General features: G+C 37.8%; 1 protein-coding gene across 2 annotated transcripts in view; it reads left to right on the plus strand.

The window, feature by feature from the left end:
- The window catches only part of cdh4 (cadherin 4, type 1, R-cadherin (retinal)), a 240,318-nt gene that overhangs the window by 179,513 nt on the left and 34,819 nt on the right, over nt 1-25,986 (plus strand). For both annotated transcript variants that reach the window (XM_041224860.1, XM_041224861.1), the window contains 2 exons: nt 21,134-21,289; nt 25,587-25,731. In XM_041224860.1, coding sequence (XP_041080794.1) covers nt 21,134-21,289; nt 25,587-25,731 — 301 coding nt within the window. The remainder of the gene's footprint in view (nt 1-21,133; nt 21,290-25,586; nt 25,732-25,986) is intronic.

Raw genomic sequence — 25,986 nt, forward strand, 5'->3', positions numbered from 1 at the left:
ATTATGTGGGAATATATGTGGGGAAAGAAAGAAAGAAAGAAAGAAAGAAAGAAAGAAAGAAAGAAAGAAAGAAAGAAAGTCTTCCCTAATAGTAATCATAAGTTCTAAAAATGCACAAACCCTGTTGCACGCAAACTTTAAAGTTTGCTTATGAACCTTAGTAATTCAATTCTGCGGACTAGTTCATAAAAACATCAGTCAGAATAAAAAGTATTAGTGGTTTAGTGTTTCCCTTTTAAAATCCCTTTTAAAAAGATCAGCTCTTTCGTTGTTTCCAAAGCCTTCTCAACTTTTGCCTTTGGTTTAAATTGTGCAGAAGTGCATTTTTTTTTACAGCCCCCAGGGAACAGCAGGCAAAGTGAATTAAAACATTCTTTGTAAAAAAAATAAATAAACTTTTCCTCTTGTGTTAAAGACTAATAAGGGCACTTACTGAGCAGATAGCACTCCGGTTCTTGCAAGCTATGCACAAGCTAGAGCCGAGAGCAGAAACTCCTGTATGGAAGCTTTCATCTGCTAGGGTCAGTTCAAATCAGAGACCTCTTAGGACTGTTGTGTGCAACAAACACAATCCATGTTTTTGCTCTAATAGCCCTTTCTGGAACTGAATGATTCAGTTTGCACATAATGTATTCTTTGGCACACAGGACACAATCCAGCATGCTAAAGTATGTCTACATAGCAGTGCAGCATTACTATGTTCATTTGTATAAGCAGGCAGATCTCAGTTGCATTTAAATAGTGTTGGGTGGGCAGACAGAACACAAAGTAATTCTTGAATCTGAAGGCTTTTTTAATTAACTTAGCAAGGACATCAGAGTTAAACATCTGCTCTTCTTCCAAGTATAATACCCACCTCCCCACTGAGCTCCCATCGATACCACATCCTACAGCCACATTGTTTAACTTCTACGATCTGAAAATAATTAGTGGTATGGTTGCAGGTAACAGTGCAGGTGATCATTTAGAAAATGAACACACAAGACTTAACAGTACAGCACACTGTGTCGACTTTTCTGGTGTTGAGGCTGTCTTCTCATACAAACATTTTCATTTCTCAAATGTTTGTATGCCAACTGTCCAGTTCATATCAGCTTCATGTAGATCATGTTTAGTTCAAAGATGAGCAGAGCATTTACTATGTTGTTTAAATGAAAAAAAAAAAAAAAATCCTTGATTGTTTTCTTTGCCTGAGACGACAGAATGAAATGTACTGGAATGTTCTGAAGCCAGGCGATTTGATGGAGAGATATGAAGGTAGGAGAGTTCTAACGATATTCCGACAGACCCCTTGTAGCAGAGTGAGAGAGTGACATCATTACTCAATGTGCACAGCAATGTGGCTCTTTGGTACTTACGTTGTGTAATGATCTGTGAAGCCAATAGGCACAGTAATGAGGTGTTCTGTCATCAGGCATCGTGCAGAATGACATCCCCGAGACAGTGCTGCTTATACTCAACAGGTGATCCCCACTGCCCACAGCTGAGGCTCACTTTAATCATCCCATCTGACAGTGATGGTCCAGAGATTGAATAGAGATTGACACCCCTTTCAAAAAGCACCCTTTTAAATTGAGTTCAATGTCACAGCAGGATGCAGGAATATCCATATGACATGGAACTGAATACGTTGTTGGAGATACAGTAACAGTCGTGCATATGCATTGTATTATATTTGCTCATCCCAGAGACTATTTACCAACTGCTGACAGATGGAATGGTCCGTACTGGAATTCCCCCCCAGAAAGTCCTCCTTTCTGATTATAGAATTCCATTAAATGTTTTTGATATTATTGAGAAAGAGATTGCTGGTAGATCCTCTGAGAAGATTGCAAAGCTACAATATAATATGTCTAAAATGTGTAATTGAATTCTCTACACCAATACTGTGTACATTTATACATGTGACTGCTTTAAAAATAAGTATCCTGCTCTCAATAAAATGTAGAACCATCTGCCTAATTAGTTATAGTTTCCTCAACCATGTCCTCTCCCTTGAAGTGGAAAACCTGCCTTAATTCTTTTGAAATTGCTTTTAATGCTTGAAGCCCATGTTGCAAGATAGAGCAGCAAACTAAACATGCAAGTCTAATTTTTAAACCAGGCCGAGTTAATGGAAGTACCTCTTTTGTACAATGGAGTGTAATAAATAACAAACAAAAATGCTAGGTCTTGTTTGAATCACAGGCAACATGAATACAGCAATTTGGAAAATATGCTGAAAAACATGAGCCACTCTGTCAGAACAGTAAAGGGCAGCACGCTCATGCTTCAAATCGAATTATCTGGATATCATCTGGATATCAAGCCTTTTCAGAGCATTAGGGAGGGCACAGTTGTTGACATTCGTGTCCCCTTTAATATTTTACAGCTGTAACCACAGGGTCTCTGAAGCACCTCAACAGCTAGCTGGTTAACTTCAGTCACTACATTTATTTAAAACAATGATACAACTGGAAAAGTAGCTTGCTAATTCAGTGCAGATGTTTCAGTAATTCTGAAACCCATTTATGGGGTTTAGTTTTTTTTTTTTTTAATGCTTTCCAAGCCATGGTTAACGCACATAAAGAAATTGGTTTACCAAACTCTACCCAAGTTAACGTGTTATCGCTGCAAACATGGATTCTGTTATGTGATTACAATTAATCACCATTAACTGAAACAAAAAAATATATTTAAAAAAAAAAAAGAAAAACATGCTGATGCAAGACAATATTTTTTTTTATTGGCTCGATATTTTACTAAAAGGACCAATTCAACTGCTTACATTGTCTAGTAAAGGTTAATAGTAGCAGACAAATGAGTGTAAAAACTCCCCTTACGTAGGTATTGTACATTTCACACCCTTACAGCAGGCAGGGTTATCTATTGATAGAACATGTTGTGACATTGATAGTCCAAGCTACAAAACCCCCCTTGTCACAATCTACAACACACTCTTTTGTTTGTGTTACAAGATTAATGAAATCCCCTTTTCCAAGCATACACTCAGTTTTACCAACCCTGTTCTAGAGGCTGTGTTGTATTACTCTTACCCAATTTATTTGATGAGAAGATTGTGTTTCTTTTTCTAAACTGTCATTTTGTGCAACGTTAATCCCCCATTTTAACTTTTTTTTTTTAATTTAGTGATATATTTAGGATGTAAAAACAAATCTGACACTGGCAAATTTATGAGGTATTATCCCTAGTGTAATTTAAAACGATAACTAAATCAAATTTAGTGTTTGTCTTGAGGAAACAAAAGAAAGAAAGACAGAAAGAAAGGCTAACACAGTGGTGGTTGCCATGTTTAGAATACAACCATCACGACAAAACCAAATTGATAGATTAGAACAAATACTTTGTGCAGCTGATTCAGCTCTACAGGCTTTTGGATCTGTCCCCTTCCCAGTAGGCCTAATAGACCGCTTTGGCAGTTGTCTTCCAAGTCTGTGCCAGGATCATGTGGCTAAATCTGAGTATTTTATCTTTCTCCAGCATTCCGGTGTGACTTGTGTTTAAACATGAACCGTCAAAACCGCAGTTCTAAAAACTAACTACAAACAAACACGTCTGAATAATGTTCCATGTATGCTGTGTATTTTTCTTTATTTATTTGATCTCATATTATTTTATTTTAGTGTGACAGAAACCAAGACAAGCAAATGTTCTGTTATTTATTGAAACTGGCACTCCGCTAAAACCAGACTCTTGGAATTATGCTATTTTAAAGCCCTGTTCTTTCCCAATTTCGGGACAAGAAAGGGCTGAACCCCCCCCCGGGGGGGTGTGTGATGTGGCACACACTGACACCGCTAAGTTTTCAAAGCTTTTAAAGATGTTGGTGCTCATTAAATTGAACATAATTCATGTAATTAATTGGGTTTTAAATAAAATGGGAGCTTCACAATAACTGGGGGAAGTTTCAGCAAAACAGAAACAAAGTTTGTGTTAGTTATCTCTGAAGTATCTCTGCTTCTAAGTGTAATACATATAGTACAAATACATACTGTATAATGGTAAGTATGTTTCCTGTTATAATCATAAAACTTACAGTGGTGCACTACAAAACACTTTTTACTAAATACTGTGAATAATTATTTACGTCTTGGTCTGTGTTCTTAGAGCTACAGTACAGACCATCAGTATATACACTAACTCCACCTGCTGGACACTTTATTATTGACCTGCTTGATAGCATGGAGGAAAGGAAGGAATTCCCAATATTATTATTTTTACTTTCAAGAGAAAGACAATATAGGCAAAGAGAGGAATGTAAGTAGGGGTGGAGATGAAGTGTTTTAGCTTTCAAATGCACATTATTCTCTATATTCCTGCCCCAGACCATAATGAGTAAAGATATTGAAGCTCACACATCAGTTCACAGAAATAAAGTTTCTGCTCACTTTCAAGACATCTGGGTAACTGAAAGCATAAGTACGATCCTCTTGTACTGTAGCTTGGGAAAATTAGGCAGGTATTTAACTTCCTGTAATAGCCTTTGTCTTTAGAAGATGGATGAGCAGCATGCCAAATTCAATAGAGGGTTAATATGTCTCCTGTTATATAGGGTAAAATATGTGGGGAAAGTATTAGAAGCTTTTAGTTAAAACAGTCACAAAGTGAACACATTAAAGAGTCTGGCTCACAATGCGCTCTGGAGTTACTGCGCTAGCACCCAGAGGTGGAAGTATAATCATTAGCTGTAACTGTTTAGCCTTACCACTGGCTTTTTATTCCCTCCGTGGCCAAAACCAGTTCTAATGAGACAAAACGATGACATGACAAAGTAAAAGCAACATAATTGAACAAATATTGAAGAAATAATATCTGAGCTTCAAAGTCCTAGGGCTTTTTATTGGATTAAAGCTAGACAATTTTAATGATCGAGAGATAACCTTTACTCAAAGATGGTCGTGTTATCCTTAAAGGCTAAGGTAGCTGCCAGCTTGTCATCACTCACATAGAATTGTATTAACTCTAATGTTTTAAATATATTCTCTTATTAAAGATATTGTGTAACTTATCACCCATGAGCTAGGCAATTATAAATCATGACCACTTAACCCATTAAGTGCCATTGTCCTCAATGCTCACTTGTTTTGGAGCATTTTTAACTGGCATCTACTTGTTATTTTAATTTTCTCTATAACTATATTGTTATGATGACTAATTGTGTTTACCACAAAAGTCACATCTAAATGAAATGTATCAAATTACATAAATGCAGTTTGTGTTCTGATTTTTTCACAGCAAAATGTTTGAAAATCTCCAGATACTCATCTAGTTATCATTGCAATAGCCCATGAAATCCAGGCTCATAGCCACTAGTGTCGTATTACAATATTCACCATCAGGCATCAAGATCTGCCAATTACAAGAATCCCTGATGGGCATGTGTTTGGACTACAGTTTAATTGAGACAGATTTTAACCTGGCACACAGTGACACCAGGTGGTCATGTGTTTTAACTGAGGCACAGATGTAAAAATAAGTAGTGTGTTGACTCCAAACCGTATCACGGGCAGAACAAATGTAAAACCATGTGCAAGTGCCTGTGCTGGACAGACAAAAGCACTGAGTTGTGGATACTGGAGTAACTCAGAAAGCCCTTGCCCACAAGAGCAGTTTCTAAGCGGCTTGTGACGTCTTCTTAATTACCTTTGGCAGCCTACAAGACATTAGTGAGACCTCAGAGGATGAAGTCTTTAGAGCAAGGAAGTGGTTAGGGCATGCAGGGGGAACGTGATAGAAGCTTTACAATTGTGCCCATGTGTAAAAACCTACAAGAGAAATGTGCTCTTGTGGGCAGAAGTTCTGACACCAGCTTCCCTCGAAGCACATGGTCTGTGCGACTCAGCCTGTGACCTACTGCTCTTTACATAAGCTGCAGAACTGTTATTGTGTCAAACTGCATGCTGCTTCACAGGATTTCTTTTCAGGCAACATGCAATTCTCTCCAATGCAGCAAATTGGGGCCAAGAAGTAAAAAAGAAAACTGCTGAAACAGCAGCAAGGTTTAGTCTGAAATTCTCCAAGAGCAGCATTCAGGTCTTTACTGTAATTATACGTATTGTGTTTCCATATACACAGATCTATAGGGACTTGATATTGTCCTCTGCTAAAGCCGCAGGAACCGACAAAAGAAGTCATTTAGTGATTCAGCTGTCTCGTGGTCTGTGATTTCAATCAATCGTTGAATGAAAAAGAAATGTGAGCCTCTGCCCCTGAATTCACTACTGCCCTAGAATGGCTGTATTTTCCCTATTCTTCCTCTTCCACTGGGGAGAATGAGGAGGTTCAGCCAATTGCTATTGTAAGGATAATAATAAGCAAAGCTGCCTCCATTCAGAATCAGTTCATGTTCTAGCTCTCATTGCTCTGCTAATGTAATAATTGGAAATTCATTTGTTAACTTCCATTAATGGGTGCAGGATTTGACTCAGTTATATTAGATTTTTCATATTGCTTAGCCATGGTGATTCTTACTAATTAATGCAGGAGTTCTACATAATTTTGAAGCAATTTTGTTGTTGTTGTTTTTAGAAAAAAAAAAGTTATTTTTTTATATATTTGCTGAACTTAAAAACATTTTATTGTATAAAGGTTTCTGTCTAATTTTTAAAATGTGTAATCAAGCACATTTTTCTGTTTAAGTAGGGTGATGAAGTTGATCCACTGAAACAAACAACAGCCTTGTTAAAGACTTATTTTAAGAAGAGCCAAATGAAGAGAGAAATCAAAATTATATTATTTTAGTTTTGCTGCATTGCACACAACGGCACAGTGACCAAACATTGCAATTATAATTTATTTGACTCGCCTCGTACATTGCGCCTACACAAATGCACACAAACCTGTAGATCGAAGAGCAAAAAGGTAATGTCCTGGCTATGATATTAGTATCAGAACCAACCTTCGATTATATCCCTGAGACGTCTTCCCGTTACTCACAAACAAAACATCCCGAAATGTGCTTTCAATTCCCTCTTTAAACAATTGTTTAATTCGAAAGTGGTAATTGCTTGTTAAGCCAGACAAAAGCCCCAGTGAAAGGAGGTAGTTTACAGGTGAGATGTGAGGTAAGTCACCTGTGGCTGCAGCTGTCTTTCTTTTGCTTTACTCTCGCTCTCTCGCTGACACACCAACATGGACAGAAAAGAGGTTTCGATCATATCGACAGTCAAATAAGGCACAACACCAAGAAACAGATGTAAAAGTAACATTTACCCAGGATGTAATGGACTATCTCTGGAATTTAGTAGTGAATAGACAAGTCTTTGAGTATAGCAGGCAAACTATAGACTTACTAACCAGGACACCCACAACTCACTCCCACCTGTATTATCTTTACAATGCTGCCTTACCTTGCCAGCTATTTCCTTCCAGTGGCACCAACCGAATAGTCTATTAAGCTGATACCTTATCAACCTCTAGATTGTATTGACTAACCTCATCTAAACTGATGCTGTGTTTCCATTAGCCAATGTTACTGTGCTAAGGTGCAATGCCCAAAGCAATTATTTCCATCTCCAAGGTAGTGCAGCACTGTTTTAGAAGTCCATGCTGGGAAATTGCATTAGGTTTGCAGGGAGGTTGATTGGAAGAGTGGGAACAATGTTCAGCTTGACAGTTAATGTATATAAACTGTTCTTACTACTGAGACCCAGACAGTTAAGTATAGCCCATCTTTAAACCTTTACAGTACAAGGGACATCTGTGTCCCACAAATAAAATGATGATAACTTATCTTATTATCTTATTATTATAATCTTATTTTTGCAATGAGGGGCACGAAACAGGGTTTAAAATGTACTGACAGGTTGGATCCGGTCATCCAAATTGTCAGTTTCCTTGTGATACTTGAGTCACTCTGAAATGTGTTTCAAGACGAAACTATTTAAACAACTGCTCAATTCCTTGTGTACCTTAGGGGGTTAAAGTCAGTAAAGAAACCAGAAGCGGACCTTTTTGTTAATAAATGGAATTGGCGAGATAACACTAATACGAAGTTAAAAATCAACATTTTAGTCAGTGAGACATTGTGGGGAAAAAAGGAAATTGAATTGTAACAAAATATATTTCTGGCAATTGGTTGACCTTTTGGTAGAAATAGTCATGGTGAGAACAGAAAATGCAGTTCCCATTTGAACAAATGTTCTGATGTGAAACACAGTCAGAGTCTGTGAAATAAATGCTTGTGCCTCATGATTTCAATCTCAGCCTGGCTTGGTTAGCTCTCTTGGGTTTCAATTCTTGAAAAAGGAAGGGCATATGCTTGTCAGATGAGTGCATGGCAACAACTACTGTGTAGTTTGGGATTTGCATAGCAACTGCATGTCTGGATTTGAACACAGATGTTCTCATTTATTTATTTTGTTTCCTTTGTGGGAATTAAAAAAATGTAACCTGTCAAATGAAATTGCAGTAACAGGATATTAAATTAAAGGCATTAGAACATATCACCCTAAGCTAAAAAAAGAAGATATTAATATGTAAAAACATAAATGTCAAATGCTCCCAATTCAATTACGGTTTAGCTGGGAAATATTTAAATTCTTCATTTCTAAAATATAATCTCTGCATTTTCTGTATAAGTATATCTATAATAGACTATATATTTTATATATATTATCTATATATATATACAATCTATATATATATATATATATATATATATATATAATATACCCAGTATATATATTATTATATATATATATATATATATTATAGATATTATATATATTCTCTATATATATATAATTTCGTCAGTCTAAAATTAAAGCAGTCCGATTATTTTTAACTGTGGCTGGGCTGCTTCATGGCATGGACAGCGGAAAACACATATATGTTTTTGGTTTTTTTTTGTTTAAAGATGGATTCTCAAGCAGTATAATGCTGTTTAAACTGATATGCTTAATACGAATGCTCCACCTCAACATTCTAACTGGAAATGTCCTCATTAAATGAAATAATTAAATTGTAATTTAAAACACTCCAGTAGTAAAAATGTCTTGGTATTGCATCTACAGTAACCTTTTCCTATTTGTGTGTGTGTGTGTGTGTCTGTCTGTCTGTGTGTGTGCAAGAAAATTATGCACTTTACCCACCTCTGCACAAAACAAAAGGTTTTTTTTGTTTGTTTAGTTTGTTTCACAACAGGCTGTGAAGTAACTACTTAAACTTTAGGTTGTGATAACTTCATGGTAAAAAAAATATTCTGTCATGTTGGTTGTTCTCACCTCTGGGGGGATGTCTGGCAGATGTAGAGGTTAATTTTCTTCAGTTTAACTTCCCCACCTACAATGCACATGCAAACCCTGTTGTGCATGTTTTGAAATTTCAGGCTTCGGAACAGAAGGTTTGCTTGACATGACTCCCGTCAGGCTTTGAAGAGAACAATAAGAAACATCAAACGGATTCAAAAAACAAAGTTGAAAAAAAAAAAAAAACCTGCGTAACGCAGTATTTGCTGATGTGCTGCAAGATTTCCAATAACACTGTGCGGTTGTGAAAACAAAATCTTAGGAGACATTTCACTGTTGAGTAATCATTATGTCAAGGAGGTATATTATGACCCAGAGCTGTGGTTTCATGGTGTCTTCGACTGGTAAACAAAAGCCTTGTTAGGGGGTACAGAGTGTATTAGAACATGGTTCCTTTATCCTTGACCCTCCCAGTCGCTTCATTATTTACAGTCAAATAGATATGCTTTTAAAACCTTTGCTATCTGATGCTTGTTGGGAAACCACATTGGGACTATCACACAGGGATTGGCTAGCGATGAGCCTCTGTTACTGACCATGCTTTACCTACTCTCCTAGATACATAAAGGACTACAGAGCTGAGAATGCAAGCTCTAAATTTACAGATGCATATCCCTTGTGTATTGTCCAAGTTAAAAAAAAAATAATAATAGTAACCTGATGATCAAGCAAATTGCAATTGATGCTTTTTTTTGACATGCCTAAAATACAGTGGTGGCATTTCTTGCCTGATTGGGCTACTCAAACACACACTGCACAATCAATGCATACAGACTGGGATACTAATGTATTGGCTTGTCATCTCAGCCCATTGCACGGAATGGAAAGGCGAAGCCTGGCACGAACCACAACCATGAGTGTCTTACCATTCAACTAAAGAGCAAGCTCTGTATTTGATTACAAAAATATGCAAAATGTGATTTGTTTTTTTAGTTCAAGAGCGTGCAAAACTCTTTTTTATGACAGAAAGAATTGCTATTTCTATTTATATTGCTTACATGAAATGTGAGTGTTAATTCTGTCATTTCAAGACTACACACATTTACAATTTTACTCAAATTCCACAAATTTACTCAATAAACTTACCTACCTGCATTCACCCACATATATTATATACATTCTCTGAGCGTGCAGAGAGTAGTTTTCAACACAAATCACATTTTTTTGCGGAGTCCTGAAACTCCCAAGAAAAGGCTCACACTTAAACAGGAAAGAAAATCCTGTTTGCGCGATGATGACAAAAGAAAATAAACAGTTCAACCAGGATTTGTGAAATAAAACAAAACATGACGTAAACCAACTGGACCGTCAATCACGTCCATCCGGTGAGTAAGAGAATTTTCACCTGGCAAATTAAAGGAACAAATCTGCAGACATACTTTGAAGAGTAAATCATCATCAGTAAAGCTAATACTGCTCCCCCTCTCAAAAGAACACATCCTACAATTTATTTGTATTATCTGGACAAGACCGGTCGCATCGTTCAAAGGTTAAACCTATAAATCCTAGCTTTCACATTTCACACTATTAACATGGACAGCATCTAGAAAGGATACACAGAGTGCCTGGTAATTGCACCTTGATGCTTGCTCTGTACAACCCTGCCTCCTCAGACCTGCCATTGCAGGCGTTACTTGACATGTCACCTATATGCTTGTCTTCCCTGCTTGTCACATCAAGCGCGCCATTGGGAAGCCATCATGGAAATGAAAAGCTAGAAGGAGTACAGATCTGGCAGAGTTCGATTTGCAGGGAGTAAATGGGATGATAAGTGAGCTGATAGCACTGATTGCTGTTCTGCTTACAAGGCTGAGAGTCTCAATTTTGTTTGCTCTCCGCGCTGGATAATCCTGGAGGTTTGTGCACAGGCTGCAATCGGCACATCAGCCTCCAGGACTATCTAAAGAGTAGCAAGCCCTTCACTGCTTGAGATTTATTTATTTGTAGTATTATTTTTGGGGGTTTTCACAGTATTGTATCCAGTGTATTAGATTCGTTATGACTCCTCATATTAACCCCTATGTAGTTTAATTAGTTTAACCTCCAAATCATTGTAAAGCTAATTATGTGGTCAATATATATTTATTTCAATATATCTATAACTCTTTTTAATTGAGTTTTGGCATCTCAGAAGTTGTGTTTGTTTGAAATGACTCGTACGCTTCCAAATGTTCTTGTTTGTTTTGCTTTTTCCATTTCGGAAAGTCATGATCATCAAGGATGTGGTCTTGATTGCGGATTTTTTTTTTTTTTTTTTAGCCACATGTATTTTCACTGCTTGCCTCCATTGCTGCAATTGCACAACACCAATACTACAGTACCTACCTATATATTCTGTTTGTTTTTAACTGAATTATGGTTGTTTTTATAAATGTATATAAAAATCTATCTTTTTAGCTGGTTCAGATCTTAAAATGTCTGTCGTTTTCAAAAACACTCACATCTGGTTCTTATTAACAATATTTAATGTGGCATGCATGAAAAAGAATTGTGTACATTCCACAAAATTACAGACTCCGTATAGAAGGGCAAACTGTTGCAATGAGGTTAGGTGATAAAAGCCAGGCAGAAACAGTCAAAGTCATGGAGAAAGATCAAAGTGGTGTTAAGGCTGTAATACCTCAGGTCTTTACTCACCATTTCAGGTGTTTGTTATTCACAACATAATCATTTTATACTTAAACATTTAAAGTGATCACAGCCGGTGTTATTGGGGTCGACGAGAGCTTTTCCTGCCCGCGTTTACTTATTCATTGAGTGTTTAGAAGTTATCTTTCTTAACATGGTTAATGCTACCCCTACTGTTGGAATGGGTATACTGCATAGAAGAATGAGTGGCATGTGTACGTGTTTTTATGTAAGTGATTTAGATGGCTTTCCTCCTATTTGTACCTTGGCTTTCATGTTGGAGTAGGTTCATTACAATCTATATAATGAGACAATTCCAATTGTCAATTCAGTTTAACTAGTGTGCTGCATGGGAATAAAGCAACAGAGTTTTACTGCTGGAAGCCCACACAACAGCTGAAAACCAATAACCCAGCGTAAAGCTGCACAGCCCCTTGCCGCTCTGTGGCACAGTAACAGGAATGGGAGATATGGGGGGGAGGGGGATAGAGGATTGAGTTCTATGCTGGCTGGTTGATGGATATGTATTTATACAGCTCAATTAGAGACCCAATCAATGAAAAACGCTCCACACGCCTTAAATAAGCTGCAGCTTTATTCGTACATTTCATTCAGTGCCCAGTCCTCAATTGGCGCTAAGATCACGCCTACATGTCAGCTGTGGTTCTTTACCATTTGGTTTAAATCTATGACAAAGAGTAATTATGACAGATAACTATACTGCATATATAGCCAGCTTTCCAATCTTTTATCTTGGGTAACATGTGTTCAATGTGCATTACTGGTACATTGATTTATTTATTTACATTTTTATTTGTACATCATTTGTTTGTATAATGAAATGGATTCAGAAACAGATTATCAAATAACCTGATTATTGTGAGTAACACAACCCTCTTTTTTGTTGTTTACCTGCCTTGTGTTAAATATTGTAAATGCCTTATCATTTTTTAAAAGGGTTAAATGAGTTTTTTTTTTCTTTTTAAATGTTTTATATACGCTTCAAATAGATCTATAAATGGGATGTATTTTTGAGAGACAGACCAATTGGTTAAGGTTAGGTGTAATACTCAAATATCAGTAAGAAACAGTGTTTTAAGAAACATTATAATTACTTTATAATATGACATGAATCTTTGTAAATAACTATAAGATCACATAATAGCATGTACTGATGTGCTAGAATTGTGTTTTGAAGACTGGTAATGTGTTTTATTATACCCCCAAATTGCATTGGGTGCTTGAAATTACCATTACAGTGAGAGTTTAAAGATTGTAAGCTCAAGGGTCAATCAAACTGGGCATGTATTTGTCGTAGACAACCTTGAGGTTTCAAATAGTGTTTTTTTTGTTTTGTTTTTTTAAATATCAACTGAAAGAAAACTGAAATTGAAGAAAAGAAAATTAATGAAAAGAGTAAATTTGAAAGGAAAAACGTGTCAAAGAAACTGCAATGTGAATTGCTGTGAAAGAGGAGAGTAGAGAAGTCAGAGTTTGGCGAGGACAGAGAGGGCAACATCCTGGCAACTGCTTAGTAGGGGTCAGAAGTCGCATACTGCTCCAGGGGTGAGCACAGCAGGTGCCAGACACCCCTGCTTATGAAATAATTACCTGTCACTGTATTATGACATCATTTAGGCATCACGAGCTGGGCTGCCATTCAGAATTCTGCGGCATTCTGTAGCATGATAATTCTAGGAGGTTTTTTTTTTTTTCTTCTGTCACAATTTCTATTTTTCTCTTTTGACAGCCAGTCCACTGAAGGGATGTGATGAAAAATCCATATCATCACACAGTAATGCAATATAATTTTCATTTCTTTATACAGTATAGAGGTATTTATATTCATGTTGAAGAACGTTGAGCAACGCCTAACTTATCCATTTACTTGCAAATCAGCCAATGACTTTTATCCTTACTGAAAGGTTTGACTTACAAGTGAAGTGAGTATGTTGGTCTTAGTTTAGCTTGTAATGGTCTATTGTCTGCCTTTCAACTGGCAACAGTAAACAAAATTTCCTCAAACATGCTTTATTGCCATGTCTCTTTTAATACAGGTTAGCTAATTATCAAGGAAAACCTGATACAGTGCAGATTGGTGACAAACAGAGAGCCTCTTTAAGTTCTCATATTGATAGGAAAATCTGAGAAATGCGTGCCAAGCTCTCACTTTGGTAGGCACGCTTGCTTCCAAAATACAGCAGGGAGCTTCCTAAGATGTTCGTCCGATTGAAATCGATAGTTGATGTGCATGGATGTTTGTATCTGCTAGCGTTCCTTTTTAGTTGCCAGCTGCCTGCCTGTACAGTAGATACCTCATCAGCAGTCCTCACCGATACCTGAATCACACACAGTAGTGTGCATTGTAACCAATTCAAAGTCTTACTGTTATTCGTATGAAAACGAATAGAAATACCCACAAAAAACAGGTTTGTCATTTAGCGGAAAAAGGAAAAGAAAATTGTCTGATTTTCATTTCAGTTTTGCCCGTCGGAGGACTATATTGATACACAGAGTTTGATTGAGGTTAAACAAAAAAAAATCCTGGGTTCAAATCCCATCTCATTCATTTATTGTGTTCCTACTGTCCCAAATGTATTTGCGCTTCATTTGTGACAATGATTAGTGTCTCACCCCTACTGTAAATTTGGGCAACCATGCGTAAGTACATTTATTTGATGTATTTCTTTTAAAGAAAGATAGTTATAGCATTATAGCAAAGCAAAGGTAATAAAGCCTCGGGATACTGAAAGAGAAGGAATGCTGATACGGAATGGAAGGGCCAGGGTGTTAGGAACTTTAAGAAAAGAGAAGCACTTGAGGCATGTTTTCCCTGTTTGTATTAATACTTAAATGGCTCCTTCAGGCTGCTGTGACCCCTAGTCAGATTGGGTTTTGACCCCGATCTTTGGAATGTTTCATGTCGGATGAAAAGCTGACACATTCCAGTGATGAAAGGCTAATGCAAACAGAGAGAGGTGTGTGAAGAACTTCAATGCAATGTAATTCTGGTAGTTGTATTTTTCGCCACTATCAGTGATTTAGAGCTTTGTAATACTGTTAGTCATGCTGGTAGATATGGAAGCAATGCTTTTACTATGAAATGTACTTTAAATACTTTATATAGTCACCTTACACGTTTTTTTTTTTTCAGAAACATGCTTTCTGAAAGGAACAAAAGATATTAACATTTAAAAATCAACTAAAGAAATGACTCATTCAAATTAGCTTCTCGCCCGTTTCTCGCCTTGCTTCTTTTTCCTTTCAGCGTGATAAAACTAAAGACTGTGGTAAAACAACACCAACAAGCATCTAGCTGTATAATCATTATCATAGTTTTAGTTGGCGGTGTGCAGAAAATTGGGTTGTGACTTTCCATTAAGAAATTCTGCACTGTGTACTGATTCTAATAGAATCCAATAGGAATTGAAGGTTCCAAACTGTAAAACCTTTACTGCTCACTAGGGGAGGCAGGTGTTCTGCACAGAATAGATTGTGTGATTCCAGATAGAAGCTATTTGGATACAAGGGCACTGCAGAAACAGCAGCATCATGTATTAGACAGGTACGGTGGGTGTATGTCTCCTGCCACTTTTGATGGCTTGCTGATAATTAGTTTATATTGTGGTATTGATTCCCTAAGATCCTCTGCTGCGTGCTGCAACTTGTCTTGAAGATGTTAGTGAGGTGCCGCCTGGTCTAATGAGACACAGTTTCTCATCAGTGACTCATCGACGTGAACTTTATCGAGACACCTTTTTTTTAGAAACGATCGAGAAAGGGTTAATAAATAAACAACTTTTTGATTGTTTTATTAAATAATTATGAATAATCGTAATACAAAAAACTGAGTTGTATGTGTGTGTGTGTTTTTTTTTTAAATCAAATGAACTCTATAGCTCTGTTGGAATAGAAGTTATTAATGAAAATGGCTTGTGTTTGCTGGAAATGAGTGGCTCCCAGGTGAAGCTTCACTGCAGGAAAGGCCACTTTTAACATAAATCGGCAAAAGCAAAGCACCCCAGGGCACTTTACAACAGATTGCCTGCTGGAGATTTATAACGTGCTTTTCAATGTTAGACTGCACACGTCTGCTGTTGTTTGCTTTGGGATTTTTTTCCCCCTCCTCATTTCTAATAAGTTTGTGCTGTTCATGTGGACCTGAAAAAAAAAGTTTCAATTTCCATAGTTTTATATACCATTAATAATAATTCAATACAATTTACTTACAGCTTGGAGAAAAATCTATATTATTTTAACATTGACAGTGATCCTGCACTAATTAAACTAAGTAACTCAATTGTATAATCTGTTTTGCTCTTTATAAGGCAATGGTAGTAACTCTGTCTTTTGGTGCCATGGTATATAATGTGCAGAAGACTCACACAACACACATAATTATCAGTGACATTTTAAGATGGGATTTAAAAGCAATGCACGATTTAGATGGGCTTTTTCTTTAATGGTGTATGCTGGAGAGCGAGGTCACTCTTCCGCTGACACTGTGGAAGCTGGTGGCCCTCCTCGACTGAACCCATGCATCCCTTCGGTTGCCTGCTGCTTCATTTCCTCCTGGGAGGCAGTGGCATGATAATTTCTCATTTGATTCAGTTTGCTCTGCAGAGGTAGTTAAGCCGACTGATAAGATCTCCTTAAGACCTGACAAGTTGTCAGTAATAAAGGAAATTGCTTTCATCCAACTACAAATATGTCAGTTTAAGCAGTTTCTGGGGTGCACCGAGAGACTTAACAGTTTCTGTGGGCAACAATCTTCTTTCACTATTAGCACTCTTAAAAATTAACTCATTTGTAATATATTAGCTAGGAGGGCTTGGTGAATCAGTGGTTTAGAATGTGTGGTGATCTTTTACCAGAACTACAGTTATTTGCCATAACACTGGCAATGGAGTGCAGAGCTGTTAATACACAGGTATGCGTACTCTATAAAAGAAAACTTTGGGAGGAGTGATAAAGCTATGTTTAGCTGGTAAAATCACAAGTGATGTGTTCAGCTGATACCTCCGTTTGTAAGGGTGGGGATTGTAACTTTTACATTTTGCTACACTACACAAGGGCACAGAAATGATTGCAATGTATTAAAAGATTTCTAAAACCTGCGTTATTAGCAAGGTACTGCTCCGTTACCATACTTTAATGGTTTCAGATTGTTGCAATATGGCATTACCGAGAATCCATTTTAAACCAATTTGAAAGATAACTCCAAATGAGTCCCAATTACAGTACATTTCTAAATCAGAAAGGAAGAGTGGGTGCGTAAAACCTTTCAACACACTTCATGCATCAAATTGCTCTGAATTTGCTTTGGAGTGTGGAAAAAGAACAGTCCTCGTTGGGTGACCTTTGTTACTCTCATTAAAAGGGCTGGGAAATGTGTGCATGCCTCTGTTGTGTAACCAGCCTACCTGCATAATGAAAGACCATCAATTATTTGTTATGAGGTCAGAAGAGTGCACAGGGAATGAGAGGATATTTATATGCAATGTAGGTATTGGGCTGCATTTAAACACCGCTGCCTCGAGAAGGGCAGAAAATAATCGCAGCGATGTCAGTTCTGATTTGAGTGCACCCAGCTGAGATGAGAGGATTTCATTTACTGGTACCTGATAAATTGGTGCTTTGCTTCATTTGATTTACTAAAACAACAACCATGTTTTAGAGAGAAAAACAACATCTTCTCGTGCAACCACCCACAAGATGCCCTTGCGATCAATATGTTCTGTTATTGTGAAAATAGCAGAAAAGGAAAAAATGAATCCTTTTGTCGAGAGAAAGAAGAATATAATAAAATACAGATAATAGATTACAGTAAAAAATTTAAAAGAAGCATGAGGTCCAAACATAATGCCTTACAATCCTCCAGCTATCACAGTGGCCAGTTCTTATTTTATCACACTTGTTGTATCTATGCTCCATTTCCAAACACAGATCGTAGTTCATTTGCCATTTCTCACGCAGATGTAGGAGTAAGCTAATCTATAAAGTGTTTGTAAGTTGCACCCTGACAGAGATGTGGAGATAGTGAAGAAAGAGTTAAGGTATGATTACACTATGTAACACAATTTTTGTTCCTGGGTAGTAAGTGTTATTTCCTAATTGCTTATGCCTCAAAAGTATAGAAAATGGCTATTATTCCCCACAAACTTTGCTTTTGTGACCAGGACAGTGATATTTTGAAATTTACCTATTTCCAATGAGAAAACGGGCGAATTTGTGTCTTTTCGTTCACATAAAGTCAGAAAAAAACAACATATGAACCCAAATTAACATGTATTTATACTAAAGTAATACAAAAATGACTACAAAAGATTTAGAAGTGAGTAGTTTTTCGAGATTTACGATTATACTGTAAATCACTTTCATGAATCAGACCCCAAATGTAGTCTCCCATCATGTTCTCATTATACTGTACTTGGAAGCGACGTTCAAAGTCCAGTATATCCTGGTGGAAGCACTCGCCTTGCTCCTCCGTGTACTCTCCCATGTTCTCCTTGAATTTATCAAGATGCGCATCAAGGATATGGACTTTGAGGGACATCCTACAGCCCATTGTGCCGTAGTTCTTCACCAGAGTCTCAACCAGCTCCACATAGTTTTCGGCCTTGTGATTGCCCAGGGAGCCCCGAACCACTGCGACAAAGCTGTTCCAAGCCGCTTTCTCCTTACTAGTGATCTTCTTGGGGAATTCATTGCACTCCAGGATCTTCTTTATCTGTGGTCCGACGAAGACACCAGCTTTGACCTTTGCCTCAGACAGCTTAGGGAAGAAGTTTTGAAGGTACTTGAAGGCTGCCTTCTCCTTATCTAGAGCTCTGACAAATTGTTTCATAAGGCCCAATTTGATGTGCAGTGGTGGCATCAGCACCTTCCGGGGGTCCACCAGTGGCTCCCACTTGACGTTGTTCCTCCCCACAGAGAACTCGGTCCGCTCTGGCCAGTCCCACCTGTGGTAGTGCGCCTTGGTGTCCCTGCTGTCCCAAAGGCAAAGATAGCAGAGAAACTTGGTAAAACCGCCTTGGAGACCCATCAGGAATGCCACCATGTCTCCTATGACCTCCCAGCTGTACTCATCATACTTCAAGGTGTCTAGCAAGGTCTTGATGCTGTTGTAATCCTCTTTGAGGTGCACAGAGTGAGCCAGGGGAAGAGATGGCTTTGAGGCTCCTGGATGAGCTGTCAATGAAGAGGCGCCACTCATTCTGGTTACAGGCAATTCCGATTGCCTCGAACAGACTGGTCACATTGTGGCAGAAGCAGAGCCCATCTTGACGGGTGAAGAAGTTGGAAAAAGGTTGGTGACGCTTCCTCTGATCTGCAACTTGCACACTTTCATCCAACAAGTTCCATTGCTTGAGCCTAGAAGTCAAAAGCTTGGCATTGGACTTGGTGAGACCAAGATCTCTAATCAAGTCATTGAGGTCTTTTTGGTTGGGGTAGTATGGGTTTCTCTCCTCAGCTCCACCTCTGAAATTGTCATCTGGATCTACAACGTCTTCCTCGCTCTCTGACTTGCTGCTCTCTTCTAAAGACGGCTGCTCTCTCTCCGGAGGAGTGGGTACGGGGAGCTCATGGCAGTGTGGCACCGGGGCGATGGATGAAGGAAGGTCCGGATACGTGATAGCAGATGCATTCTTGCCAGTCCGACGTTTGGAAGGGTCCACCATGCAGAAGTAGCAGTTGCTTGAGTGGTCAGTGGGTTCCCGCCAAATTCTTGGGATAGCGAACTTCATGGCTCTCTTTTCCCCTCTGTACCATCCTACAAAAATACATTTATTTCACCCATGACTAATGTGTAAGAGATTCTCGCAACATTTTTCATATATGATATATTTTTTCAATAACATTGAAAATTGTAAAACATTTTAAAATTAAAAACTTTTACAATTTTAAAAATGTTAACAAATTTTATAACATAAAATTCCAAGCAACAATTGTCCATCTTACCTTCCAGAGGTTTTTTTGCAGTGCTCACAGGTGAAATGAGGTGCCCAGAGTTTGTCTTGATTCCCGACAGGCATGTCGAAATATGCCTTGTAGGCCTCACACATCTTAGCAGATGCTTCCACTGAGTACTTTTTCGCTCGTTTTGATAAATTGGCCGCAGACATAGCAAAATGCGTCTGCCGGATGCTTGAAGCCTCTTGATGCCATCTCAGAAAAATGCAGATATGTATCCACTTAGGCAGCTGGAACTAAACTGGTGGGCATAAGACCCCTGTATTTATACTACTATTTATATTACTGGAAAGTTCTAGAAAGTTCTAGAAGTTACTCCAAGTTTACTCAGCACTGAATCTATCTGGAATGTTCTGGAAAATAGGTACATTTCAAAATATCACTGTCCTGGTCACAAAAGCAAAGTTTGTGGGGAATAATAGCCATTCTCTATACTTTTGAGGCATAAGCAATTAGGAAATAACACTTACTACCCAGGAACAAAAAAAATAATAATAATAATTGTTACACGGTGTTATCCTGCCAGCGTCCGTGTAACTTGATAATCTCCTTCCCACAAACCCTTACACACAAACAACGTCACACAGCTATCTAATGTGAACAACTTCACTGCAGGCTATTTACAGTCCTCTGAAAATTAACATAATCCTTTGATTCATCTGTCCACTTACATATTAATTCGTTTAGTCGAGCATCATGCTTCAATAGCTGCTTATTGTGACTTAAGTGCTGTAAATAATTAGGTTGTTAGACATAAGGCAACATCTTCATGGTGTGTAATAGACAAGTGTTCTGTGCGCCAACATTAAAAACCCACGGAAATGAAATATTCCAGACCGGGAGTTTTGGAAAGAGATTGGAGAGTACTAAAATTAGACTAGGAGCTTCTGAATTATATTGGTAAGCTGACATATCAATAGCAAGGAAGTGAAAGCCAAGGTTAAATTCAGTTTTTTTGAAGGCTTGCATTTCATTCTCAGTCCTCCCTTCCCACACACACCGCATTGCATTGGGACCTATTGTGTGTTAGAAAAGCGAACAATGAAATAAAAAAATAAAAAAAAAAACACTGCATAGCCTTTGTCTGTGCGTAGGTGAGCTACAGCGAGGCAGTGAGGTCCTAAAATAAAAACAAAAATATCCTTTCAGTTTTGCAGCAGTCACATTATATATTTATGCAAAGTTAGACCATCTTGCCTTTTAGATAAACCTCAGTTCGACAAAACAAAGGATTTCTTGTGGTGAGGATTTTGTCTTGAACCCTGTGTTCGTTTTCCCCCCAGATCCGCTCAGACAAGGACAGAGACATTCAGATGAGATACAGCATCACTGGAGTGGGTGCAGACCAACCCCCTATGGAAGTGTTCAGCATTGATCCCGTAGCTGGGAAGATGTATGTCACGAAGCCCTTGGACCGGGAAGAAAGAGCCTCCTATCATGTAAGTGCCATGAAAGGTCCCTAAACTTCTCGAACAGCCACACTACATAGGACCTTTTATTATTATAAGTCACAAAGATCATACTCGGGAACAACGCGCTATTGAAAAAAACGTGTTAATTTTCTTTGATCTTTTTTTTCAACTACAGATGTTCCATAGTATTATATGCACTGAATGGTATTGTATCTGTATCCGTTCTAAACAGATGTTGATTGCAGTGCATATTCTAAACAGCTGTTGCAGATTTCACGCACAGTGAATTCGATCTATTACTGTAAACGGCTCACTACATGGTTTTGTTTTAATTTGTTTTATTTTGGGGGGGGGGGGGGGGGGGGGGGGGGGGGGTTATGTCCTACATGAATGGGAAATCCAATAAATCCAATATTAACAGTCTGGCAGTTTCCTTCGGAAAAAGGAGCCACTGTTCCTGTGCAATGCCAGTGCAATAAACGCAGATCATGTCTGCTCTAGTGCACAGTGTAAGGATTATTGCCTAAATTGTCAAACGTGTAAAAGTCATTTATGGTGTGTGTGTGTTGTTTTTTTTTTTTTTAAAGCGCTTCCTGCAGTGATTTAGAGGACACATCTCAAACCCCAGTGCACCAGAGCAGCCATTTTGAAAAGAGCTTTGAAACAGATTTTAACTTTCTAAGTGTAACAAGTGACAATGACAAGAGAAATTGCAAGTGCATTATTTAAACAGTTGTAGCAACACGGGACGTACCCCGCTAATTACTCTTTAATACAATGCTCTAAAAATAATCACTGTAATACACAGTAGACCATTGTGTCATGCTATGTTATCTGCACTTTCAGATCAGTCGAATCTCCAAGGTTAAAGTTTGTAAATTAATTCTCCCCAGCTAGTAGCAACCTTACAAATGATTCTTGCAGTACTTAATACCTCTAGAAGTTCAAGATTCCGACAGGCTCTGAGCACATGTTTTTATGATTCACATTGCTGCATATCCTATACCCTGAGCGATATATGGGTTGGGTGTATTTTGTCTGTCTGTCATATAGTGTGTGTGTGTGTGTGTATGTCTCTCTCTCTCTCTCTCTCTCTCTCTCTCTCTCTCTCTCTCTCTCTCTCTCTCTGAGGCAGAGATCTTTCTATATATATATATATATATATATATATATATATATATATACACATACACATATATATATATATATACACACACACACACACACGCACATATAGATATATATATATATATATATATATATATATATATATATATATATATATATATATATATATATATATTAAATATTTCTGTAGTCATCACTTCCTGCTCAGAGTCTGATCAGTGCTTCCCCTGCTCAGAGCCCATTGTTACACAGCCCTTGAAGCCACAAATTCTTCAAGAGCGCTCCATTTATTTTTAAGGAGACATACTGGTGTTTTTTGTAGGGGACCAAATAGAACATTGGTTATGTTCTTTTGGGAGCACATTCAATGCTGGAACAGATGAAGCATACTTGCTGAGAATTGTGATAAAGAAATAAGGAAAAGTCATGAATTCAGTTGACCCTGCTTCTATACACACAAACACACACACACACACACACACACACACACACACACACACACACACACACACACACACACACACACACACACACACACACACACACACACAACATTTTCAACATTTGAAAGCATATCCCACTATATCACATGAATACAATAACATGTAGAACACTGTAGTGGAAAGGAAACCAAAAGCCCGTCTTACAGCTGTTCCAAATGCTACATATTTGTGTTACAATGTGATGTCGCTGCACACTGAATACGGTATATGTGATCTTTGCATTTCAATTTCAAAAAGTGGAAATTAAGTTAAAAAAAAGACAATAGATCACGCCTTAAAATTAGCCAATTTGAAAACACTTTTTATCTTTAGCTGAAGGTGCCCTGGTAGGGACCAGCTTCTCATCCTTTTGAAGATAATAACTTTAATTCCAACCTAGTACATGTTTTTTTGGGGTAGAAGAGAATCGCGAAAGGAGAGACATGAGATCTTGAAAACTGAATTGTAATCATTACTTGACTGGCCCCCCATCGACCAAAACAGCTTTCCTCTATCTGCTAGAGAGTTGGCATAATCTTCTATATGCATTTTAACTCACTAATATTTCCACAGTTGTATCTAGACTGTAAACTTTACTTTATGCATCAGGAACAGCTTAAACACGCACTCCATTAAAAGGGCCAGCTCTAGCAAATGGATCAATACATCAACACATCACCACCATTTCCCAGAAGAGGGAGAATGTAACTGCTGTAGGAATTTGAAGGATCTAACTGAAGGATCTTACTGCTAGATTTGTGTTGTTCTTTTTGATTAATGTAGACAGTAGTAAGACCTGCAACTGTTTAGATTGTAGTAGAGACTGACGCAGTCTTTTGAACTCTCAAGTAGATCTCTAGGTTCAGATCAAACTGATCAGCTTCCATTCTGGTGATCAAGCATGGTTCAGTCTGTTTAAGCAGGAAACAGTTGACCGATTAGCCTCCTGCCTGCCTAATTGTAAGCCATGCAGGTTGGAGGAAGCAATCAAATGAATGAGCCGCCTGGCTCCCGTGCTGGTTCATCTCAAGTGAAGGAGCAGTCTCTGTGTTCCAAACATTGCTCTGCTTTGAAAAGGTTGATAACCCTGTCTTTTAGTGGGATTTTCTGCTGGGATCTCATCATCATAATAAGTTGTTCTTCCCTGTCAGTTCTGTATCTCTGAGAGCCCCGAAGACTGGCTATATTTAGAGACTAAGCTACCCACGTACTTCACCTTATTTTCTTCCATATATTCCAGTTTAACTCTTTAAGGGCAAGGTGTTTTGATAACTGAAGACAAACCCAGGCTGTTCCTTCTTGTGTTCATGTATTTATTTTGTCTTATGTGTAAATACATTTACATGTAATATGTAGGTTGAATTGCAGGGTAAGACTTGGTTATTACATTACGGAAAACATATACACATATACTGTAATGTTTAATACATTGATACCATGACGCCAAGCTAAAACACTTCATAATTTTTTTTTTTTTTAATATAAAAAATTAACAAAGTACTGAGTTCATTCAATTTAATATGCTAGTCTAATGTTTTGAGATACGGGTTCACAATAGTCTTAATGTTAAACATATACTGCGTTAAATATATGTATTTAACAATTGCGTTTTATTTTTGAGATTACAGTATACTCTTTTAAGCATACAGCCTATTCCCATGAAATGCAACTTTACTCGTAAAAAAAATGGATTTTAAACAGCCTAGAAAACTGTTTAAATGCCTTGAAAAGCATGGCTGTGCATTAGGAAGCCTGATAAAAAAAGCAGTTAGTGATATATAGCATTTTGTAATTTGCAAATCCACATGGGTAAACTTTTATACAAGTGCAGACTAGCAGAAATGAAGAATAACACATAGATCAAAATGAAGGCAAACAATTATCCTACTGTGAGTGTTATACGCATAGACTCTGATGATAAGTCTTTCTTTTTGTTGCCTGCTATGTAAATTAAGCTCATCCTGGACATTAAAATTAAAGACCACCCCGAAATTAAAATTAGGCCACCCCAAATAACTAATACAAAGAAAAAGCCCTGAAATAGTATTGTATGAACTTGCAGTCGGGAATAAAAACAGAAACAATTTCAAATAAATAAATAGTGAATACCAGAAAGATTATGCATTTGCAGAGCATGGCATGAAGGTCCACTGTTCTAGATAATATAGTGCAGGATTTAAAGATTGTTATAAAAGCCTTAATAGGAGATCCATGATACATCATCTGATTCGCCTGGACGAAATCATCAGATGAGTCTCCCTGACAGCATTTGCTACTGGAGTATATTCCCTATGGGAGTCTCCCAGAAATGTGCCATTGGATTACCTTTGCCATGGTAGTGGTATAGGAATATATAGATGTACAAGAGATCTGGCTGTTGTAGATTAAACCACTTACTCTTTAAAGTGTTATTCATTGCTTTACCATGTGGAGAGCTGTTTCTTGGTTGTTTTAAACCACTAGCACGCTTTGGTTCTCTTCTGCTTTGATTTCCTTTCAGGGACAAACGCAAAAACAAATCGGATCGTTTTGATTCCAATAGGATTTTTTTTAAAAGTGAACACTCCCTGACACCCAATGGCTAAATGTAATTTTATTCCATCCAATTTCTCTAACAGGTAATCTCTTAACTTTTTGCGCAGCTACTGTCGTTTCAACCCAGGTGATACAGCGTGCGGTAGAGTTGATGTTGCATTTTGTGTTGCTCCTAACAGCTGAGAGCTCACGCAGTGGACATGAATGGAAACAAAGTGGAGAACCCCATTGACCTGTACATCTACGTGATTGACATGAACGACAACAGGCCAGAGTTCCACAACCAAGTCTACAATGGCTCAGTGGACGAGGGCTCCAAACCTGGTAAGGACAAATTGGTAGCAACAGTGTCTATGATTGTTATAAAATAACCCTACCCCCAATCCTATCTCTAACCATCACCATTATAAATGCGTATTACCAGGAAACAGGGAAATAACAGATGATTAGATCATTCTTGTTGAATACTACACCTTTGCTATAAAGCGTGAAGTCACTGTCGTCTTTAATAGCTTCTGCTGTTGCAGCCTTTCATCACATATTTGTTTAAATATTTTATCTAGGAGCATCTGAAATTGA

The sequence above is a fragment of the Polyodon spathula genome, chromosome 23, assembly GCF_017654505.1.
Source record: "Polyodon spathula isolate WHYD16114869_AA chromosome 23, ASM1765450v1, whole genome shotgun sequence".
NCBI classification, from domain to species: domain Eukaryota; kingdom Metazoa; phylum Chordata; class Actinopteri; order Acipenseriformes; family Polyodontidae; genus Polyodon; species Polyodon spathula.